The following is an 8,758-nucleotide window of genomic DNA, read 5'->3' as shown; positions in this document are numbered from 1 at the left end:
GTTTGGAAAACTCTACATACTAATTACAAATGCTCATTTGGCAGAATAGTGTGAGGGTGTTTCCTTAATGATTTATTAGCCTGTATGATGTACAAACTTTCTGTGAGAGACCAGTCATATAGTAAAGAACGTAATGCTTAGTGTAGAAATACACTCATATTTGTCTTTCTTTTGTCAGCTGTACATTATGATTGTATACACCTTATTATTTGTGTAAAGTGCATAAGTACCAACTCCTTACAGGGTTGCCACTTATGCAAAATGTTCAAAACAGGATACACTAGTGTGACAAAAGTTTTGAATGTAAAAATAATTTACCGGTAGTTTGAAAATAAAATCTGAAATATGCCAAAAACTATTATTGTAAAAATGCCTTAAATTGGATAAAATATACATCTGGTGTTATTCAGGTTGCACTTCTTAGTTCTATAGACATATCAAATGAGAAATAATTTTTTTGTATGTTTTTCATTTTACACTGCTGCCTAAAAATATCCCCATAGCACCACTATGCTTCACTTTAGGGATGGTAATGGCCAGGTTATGAGCAGTGCCTTGTTTCCTCCAGACAAGACTTTTGGCATTTAGTCCAAAGAGTTCAGTCTTTTCTATTACAGTCCTTTAGGTGTCTTTTGACAAACTCTAGGCGGGCTATCATGTGCCTTTTACCAAGAAGTCTCACCATCTGCCATCAGGCCTGATTAGTCCAGCAGATATGGCTGTCCTCCTAGAAAGTTTCTCCTATCTCCACCCAGAAACCCTGGAGCTTTGTCAAAATGATTACCAGGTTCTCGGTCACCTCCCTTCTAGTCCCATTGCTCAGATTGCTCAGATAAAACCTGCAGGACACCAGCCCTCGAGGCCTGGACTTCCTGCTAAAATGGAGTTTTTCCTTCCCACTGTTGCCAAGTTGCTCATGGGGGGGGGGGAGTCATCTGATTGTTGTGGTTTTCTTTCTATTATGGTAAGATCTTTACCTTACAATATAAAGTGCACTGATGCAACTGGTGTTGTCATTCGGCACTACATAAATGAACTGAACTGGAATAGAAGTTTAAGCTTGTGTGCAGTCCCACTATAATGTAATATCATCTGTATTAAAGGGTTATATCACAGGGCAAAAAATACAATTATGCCTAATGTTTTCTACATCAACTTTGTACACTGTATTTAGTTATCATGTTTCTTGTTCCTGATCCCCTTTAAAACATCTTGGTCACAGGGATGAACAGCACTGATATAGGGTGCAAAACAAACCATGCACTGTGTGAGAAGCTCTCTGAATGTTTGACATCACCTTGCTGCCATGCTGACACAGACACCATGAGACCTATGGGTGGTGATGTCTGAGTCACCACAAGTCTGAGATGGTAACGATGACTCGTGGTGATTCAGAATCACCCAGCTGTTGTCCATCAAAACTGTAAGAGGTGCGAGGGGCCAGGGCACCCTTGCTCTGCTCTTTCCCTACTTACTGTATTAGTACTTTCACTAACACCCCCACCCCTCCACAGAGGGGTTATTTTTGCTCAGCAATGTCACGCCCCCACGGCTAAGAACTCAGGTAGAAAACTGAGCCCCTTACAAACACACACACCACCCCCTCCACCTTCTTCCCCTCTCTCTCTCTTCGTCACTCATCCTCAGCTGACACTCTGACAGAGCTGCTGTGGGACTGAGCTGACTTTACCGAATGGACCCGGAGGAGAATCTGCTGAAAACTGAGCTGGCTCACTAACATATACACACAAACAAATACAACTGCACTGTGGAAATAAAACACGCAAACAAAGCCAGTCTTTCTTGACCATGACGGATACTGCCACCGAGGAGGACAAAGACCCTGATATTGAGCTGTTTGTCAAGGTGGGGGTCTAAATGTGTGCATTTTGGTGTGAGTACATCAACATTTGACTAACATCAAACTAATATTCGATCATTTCTTGTCTCACTTCTGAATCTAATGTTGCTGCACATTTGTTTGCATGCTGTTGATAATGTTTTTTGTTTTTTGTATGACAAGTAACATTTAAGTTCAGTATGCACACATTATTATCACCTAAATAGCGAGTGTTTGGAATAGTGTTTGGTAAGGTGGGGGGTTAGCGGCTTCTTCAAGCGTGTGCATGCCATGTTGTTGTTGTTGTAGCGTGCTGATTTTCCGTGTGTTAACCTGACACCCACGTGCACAAACAATCTCTCTCTTGCTCTCTCCCACTGAATTATTACTGGGGTCCTTTCAGTATTGAGAGCAGCAGCTTTTAATAGCTGAAGGTTAAGCCACAATATCTGTTGGCATGTGGCGTAATACGCTAATGCATAACATGTATCCTTGCTAGGTATACTAAGTAATACACTTTCAGCCAGAAACCCTTTAACCAACTGAGATCAAAGTTGTTGACGACTACAAACCCTAACCATAACTCTAAAAGTAACCAATCAGAATATTTACATTTTACAGTCCTCACAATCAGCAGTCAAGGAAATTATGAATTATTAAACTGTTCATGAATTTGATTCTACCTAACAGAAATAAAAATATTTTAGTATTTTTTTTCCAAAAAGTCTGTTTTTCTATTCTTCAGAATAAGAGTCATCACTAGTGATGATGAGATGACTCTAAGGCAAATTCCTCCCACTTTACAAGTTACTGACATATCTGTAAAGAGAACATTCATTTCCTTTCTGAAATGAGACCATAACATGAATGTATAACCTTTCAAGTAGTTTTCATTGTGTTACTTTACTGTTTTTTATTCCTTTATTCTATTTTTGTGAACACTTGAACATATATGCCGAGTTAAGAATAATAGAAAAAAGGAGACATTAGCTAGCCATGTAAGCTAGCACATCTCTCATCATCTCTAGAGTCCACAAATTAACATATTCATTTCATTTGTTTGAATTAACCGAGTGTCATTGTTTCTTAATTTTGTTTGATTAGTCTCTATCCAAACTGAGTCTCTAACAGATCCAGACAAACTGTTTTCCTTATTTCTGGTCTTTATGCTAAAATGAACTGACTGGCTAACTAGTAAACTTTAAGCTATCTGGTTTAACTTTTAGCTTGTTTTGAGACTGTTAGTGGATTTAAAAAATAATAATTTTATATATATATATATATATATATATATATATATATATATATATATGTATATATATATATATATATATTTTTTTTTTTTTTTTTTTTTTTTTTTTTTTTTAAATTGAGGTTTTGCAGAACTGTGACGATTGACCACTTGGCGTTAATCATTTTTATTGTCAGTCGTGGTGCTGCTAAAGGATCAGTTGAAAAAGACCCACCTGGCAACCACCAGTCGTGAGGGGAAAAAAAGAGTATTCCCTAACTGGCTGTGAGTGTTCTCTGCAGCCGCTGAGAAATTTACCACTAAAGTCACAGTTAGGCAAGTCTACAGACTGGTCAGTGAACTTTCCCTTTGCTAGCTGCAGCAATCAACAAGGGCAGGAAGAGAATCCTGCTTTTTGTTACTTTCTTGCTGGTTTTGATAGAAGAAGAGGTTGGATTGGAGAAGTGAATCGGAAACAATGGTAGCTTACTGTATACAGTAGATGCAGTGAGCATTTAATTACCAATTACCACAAATCACATGCAAATATGATTTAAGTGGCATATAAGTCAGGTTCTTCACATTCCAACTGATTAAAATGTATATATTATGCAACATTCAGCGCTTCAGTGTCTTATGTACTGTACCTGAATGGATGGCAACAGCAATGAGAAAATTCTTGAAACACTATAAGCTTTATACAGTACATTTTTGGCTAAAATGGGTTTTCTTGTCTTAAAATAAGATTGAAAAATATTTTAGGTGAAGTATGAGTGTTTCCTCGGCTCGACAGTGACCGCTGTTGTATGATTTGATACACACTGCTGCAGTAGGTAGGGACCAGAAGTCCAAACAGGCAGTGAAGCATGTAATGGAAGCAGCGTGGATTATTCATGTTAGACCTGGTGTCTCGTTACAGTGTCCTGTTGCAGCTTTGCATTCACGCACACACTGAAGAACACATGTACACAAACATACACACTTTCTATTTTGATAATATACACACAAGCCCAACTGCAAAACCCCCGCTTCACACTATAAAGCACTGATTCTTTGTCTTTCACTGTGCCAGTGAGCTGATTAATTGATAGCTCATCGGGACTGCATGCATTGTGTGCAAGTGTGTGAATCAGTGTATGTGTGTAAATGTGTCTGTCAGTGGATTCTTGCATGCATTAAAAGAAGAGTAAGTCAGCATTCATCTCTATGTATTACAAATGCACATTCTGTTTTGTACTCAGCTCTAAACTATATTACAGGCTGGGAGTGATGGCGAGAGCATTGGAAACTGTCCTTTCTCCCAGCGCCTCTTCATGATCCTGTGGTTGAAAGGTGTTGTCTTCAACGTCACCACTGTTGACCTAAAGAGGTAATAACTAAATGTTATTGTGTTAAATGATAACACAGTGTTGTGCTGTCAAGTTACAGTTCACAATCAAGCCATTTACATATTATAAAGTATATAAAATATCTCAACTGGTGTTTTTTGTTGTTTGGGTTGGGGTTTTTTGTGCCTGTTTTTATTTGAGCCCCAAAATTCATATAAATTCTTCTCTTGGTTGCGTTACTTGTAAAAATAAATAAATAAATTAATTAATTAATAGATACACAATGTAATGCAAATAAAGCTTTGTCACAATATTAGTATTACGTTTAGATCTGTATTTTCAGCTGCACAGTTGTAGGAACAGGAATTCTGTCTGTTTTGCTCTTTGTTAAAGTAAGGCAAGGCAAGTTTATTTATATAGCACAATTCAACAACAATTGGTGATTTGGGTGTCCAAATTCATAGACTCTTCCAAATGGTCCTCCTTCTTCCCAGATTTGAAGCAGAGGTCGGGTGTATCCTTCGTGGCCCAACCTATCCCAGAATTCATAGCGTGGCCCAGCCAATTCCAGTTTCCAACAATACTTAGTTTTACTCTTATTACTCTTTCTGAGTCACAAAATAAACTTTTACGATATTTTCAGGCGAGAACGTAGCTGCGTAAACTTCAAATATCTGTTCGGTTTATCAAGGTATCACATATTTCCAAAAGTGCTCCGATGTTTTCGGAGACATTTGTTTCCCAGCTCGATAGCTAGCCAGCAAGAACACCGGACTCCAGGCACATTGTTTTCATACCGCCTGCGGTCTTTCGTTACTCAGGTTAAACATGATATATAAGGCTACGTCCACACGTTTGAAAACACAGATTTTTCTATGTGTTTGCACCTTTCGTCCAGACATAAACGGCGTTTTTGGTCACTGAAAACTGAGGCTACGTCCACACGTACCCTGGTATTTTTGAAAACGCAGATTTTTCTATGCGTTTGCACCTTTCGTCCACACGTAAACGGCGTTTTCAGTCACTGAAAACGGAGATTTCTAAAAACGCCAGCCAGGGTGGATATTTTCTAAAACTCCGTTTTTGCATTTACGTGTGGACGAGAAAAACGGAAGAAACGCAGCGTCAAAGGTGTGCGCCTTTTTTGACGTCACACTGTGCGCCACGTTATTGTTTCGATGAAATGAATTTCTACAATACTGTTACTGTTAATTCTACTCTCTGCAGTGTTTGAATGCTTACATATACACACAGTTACTGTCCCTCCACACATAGGACTCTGTTCTGCTTCTACGCCCCAGCTTTGTTTACTTTTTCCCACCGAGGCTTCTAGACTTCTGATTGGCCAACATTTCTGCACGGTTAGGAATCTAGCGCCCCCTGCTGCTTTGGCATGTTCATAGCAGTGTTTTCCTTCATTTCTGCCTTTACGTGTGGACAGGATTATTTTTTAAAATGAAAACGGAAAATCTCCGTTTTCAAAAATATCCGTGTATCTGTGGACGTAGCCTAAGTCACTTAGATAACTTAAACAGTTATTGTTTGGCTTTTTTCAGTGTTTTATTTGTTTGTGAGTAAATCAGTTTGGCTGAGATTAAAGTTATAGTTTCTACACAGCTGAAAAAACGTTAAACAGAAAAACTGATTAAACAGAAGTGTGAGATGGTCGAGAATTTACGGCAGTGTCCTGTTATATTTTAGATAGCAAGGAGCAGGCGGCTGAGTTTATTAAACTCCACAGAGACAGCGGTGATGCAAATCTGAAGGCTAGACCGTCCCATTTCACAGCTGCTCACTTCCAGCCTACACGGCCTTCGGAGGACCCGACCCACGTAGACCGCAAAAGCCGGGTCCTAAGGAGGATGCAGCCTCTGAATTTGGACACAGCTTAGATGTAGCGTTTTATTGAAACGTGTAAACATACTACGAAATGTATTACATTGTATATTGTATGACTATCTTTTTAACATTCTTTTATAAGCTTTATTGGAATTTCTTTAAGCAGTCTTTGAGAATAGTTCCTAGTTCTGTGACTCGAAACAGCCATAAAACAAACATTGTTAAATAAGAAAAACAAAAAAAAAAATGTTTGATATTGTTGCAGTATTACACAAACCTAATTAACATTTTCTTTTATCGACAAAAGTTAAAAAATGGCTTTCAGAGGTCTATTTAATTACGCTCTGGCTCCAAGTGCTGCTCTGAGATATACATGACGGTAATAAACAAAATCTCTGAGGGTCGCAATTAAGTTTTAAGAGCCTCATTACTACATTATCAGTGTTATTACATATTTGACATATTTATTGAAGAGGGTGTAAAAATGATTCCACTCTAATCAGGAAACCAGCTGATCTTCACAACCTGGCTCCTGGGACACACCCGCCCTTCCTCACTTTCGAAGGGGAAGTTTACTCTGATGTCAACAAAATAGAGGAATTCCTGGAGGGAAAGCTGGCTCCACCGAAGTAGGTCTCACACACAGACAAAAAGAGATTGGTAAATAGGCCAGGTAACAACCCGAAACAATGTTCTGCTGCTTTTTCAGGTACCCCAAACTTGCAGCAAAGAATCGTGAATCCAACACAGCAGGAAATGACATATTTGCCAGATTTTCAGCTTTTGTCAAAAACACAAAACCGGATAAAAATCGAGGTGAGCATGCAGCACCCAATATGTCTGTAATTGGGTTTGTCGTCTTTTAAAATCCTATGGTAATGCTTCCTGTGTGTTTTAGCTTTAGAGGCCAATCTAAACAAGGCCCTGGCTAAGCTGGACGAGTACCTGATTAGTCCTCTCCCTGATGAGGCAGATGAGGGAGAATCCACCCGCAAGTTCCTGGACGGAAATGAACTGACACTTGCTGACTGCAACCTTCTACCAAAGCTTCATGTCGTTAAGGTAGCCTCCGCCGGAGTGGTTTCTTTATCTTCAGCTACTTTAATCATTTAACTTTGGCTTTTAGCAGTGTCGAAATAACTTGCGCTTTTACAGGTGGTTGCAAAGAAATACAGAAACTATGAGATCCCGTCAGAGTTCAAAGGTTTGTGGCGGTACCTCGGAAATGCTTACAAACAGGACGAATTCATCAACACCTGTGCAGCTGATGTGGAAATCGAGCTAGCCTATAAGGATGTCGCCAGGAGGCTGGGGAAATGAATGCATCACAAGCACCCAAGAACCTTTTTATCTTTTATTGAGAAATTTCTAATAAATCGCTTCTTTTTTTGAAAACCATTACATACACTTTTGGCACAGTGTGTGTCACTTGTAATAGTAATATAGTAAATATGTTTAACTGTAGCACACTGGTGTGATGTTTCAGAGAAGGTGCTAAAAATCATGAATAGTGTTTGTAATGGTACTGTGTAGCAGCAGATGTCTGACGCATCAAACGATGCTTGCAAACTAAAGAGGCTGAAAATAGTTTCATAATGATTACATTGCAATCATTTTTCAAAAAAGATTCAATGAGGAAAAATGTATGAAGTTTGCAGCTCAGTGTTTAGTATAGTAAATCCCTGCCTTAAGCAACAACTGTCCAGTCATCGGTGATTAATGAACTGACAGCAGGTGAACTAAGTAAAATTGCCTGGGGAGTGTAGTTCACACTACATTCAAACACAATGATCAAAGCGAAAATTTACAAGTAGGAAAAAACTGTAGCATTAAAATCAAATGCCAGCAAAAAAAATTTAAAAAAGAAAGACAAACAAACAAAAAACATTCCGTTAAATTTAGCGCAAATAAAAAAAAAACAAATCCCTTTTTGTTTACAGGTCATGCAAATATAACACACCCTACTATTCGTAGTCAAGTGCAAGGAAGGACTGCTTTGCTTTGTACAGATAGTTTTGTGGTGGTATTGTACCAAGCAACATTACATCATTAGCCTCTAGAAACATTATGTGTTAATAAACACTAATAATTAAATAAGTAGCAATAGCTGACACCTCGCATACTCAATTTTACTTTTACAACTTCATATTAAACATATTAAAAACTACCGATAGGCAGATAGTTTCACAGCTGGGAAACCTTTTAAATCACAAAACCGTCCCAGTATTCTTTTATGGTTTACATGGGTCAGATTCTCTGCATATATTGGTCATTCTTTTAGCCTTTCTTGGGTAAATAAACAAATAATAATAAAATAATAATAATAGAATAATAAAAAAAAATAAAGAAACTGTTGTATTTGTTGTTTTTTGCTTTAACTTTTGCCAAGTTAGCCTTAATTTGCTAATTGGCTAGCTTTTTCTTCAAGGCTCATAGACAGGGGCGCCTCCGAGAGGGGGCCACTGAGAAGGGGGGGGGGGGGGCGGTGGTGTCAAGAGAAAGGAAGACCATACAATAATA

At 38.5% G+C, this 8,758-nt stretch overlaps 1 protein-coding gene across 1 annotated transcript; it reads left to right on the top strand.

The window, feature by feature from the left end:
• The first annotated feature begins 1,609 nt into the window (after nt 1-1,609).
• Nucleotides 1,610-7,702, top strand: clic5a (chloride intracellular channel 5a). The gene is made up of 6 exons (XM_026159762.1): nt 1,610-1,866; nt 4,331-4,440; nt 6,742-6,867; nt 6,948-7,054; nt 7,137-7,300; nt 7,394-7,702. Exons 1-6 carry the CDS (start codon nt 1,810-1,812, stop codon nt 7,556-7,558), a joined length of 729 nt encoding a protein of 242 aa, XP_026015547.1. The 5' UTR covers nt 1,610-1,809; the 3' UTR covers nt 7,559-7,702.
• Nucleotides 7,703-8,758: the final 1,056 nt, after the last annotated feature.

The sequence above is a fragment of the Astatotilapia calliptera genome, chromosome 23 (assembly GCF_900246225.1).
Source record: "Astatotilapia calliptera chromosome 23, fAstCal1.2, whole genome shotgun sequence".
Classification (NCBI taxonomy): Eukaryota; Metazoa; Chordata; class Actinopteri; order Cichliformes; family Cichlidae; genus Astatotilapia; species Astatotilapia calliptera.
Note: the sequence above shows the minus strand (reverse complement) of the source record. Positions and strands in the feature narration are given on the sequence as shown.

Coding starts and splice junctions, on each gene's coding strand:
- clic5a (XM_026159762.1), top strand. CDS start 1,810: ATGACGGATACTGCCACCGAGGAGGACAAAGACCCTGATATTGAGCTG. Junction 4,441..6,741: donor ACCACTGTTGACCTAAAGAG/GTAATAACTAAA, acceptor CACTCTAATCAG/GAAACCAGCTGATCTTCACA. Junction 7,055..7,136: donor AAAACCGGATAAAAATCGAG/GTGAGCATGCAG, acceptor TGTGTGTTTTAG/CTTTAGAGGCCAATCTAAAC.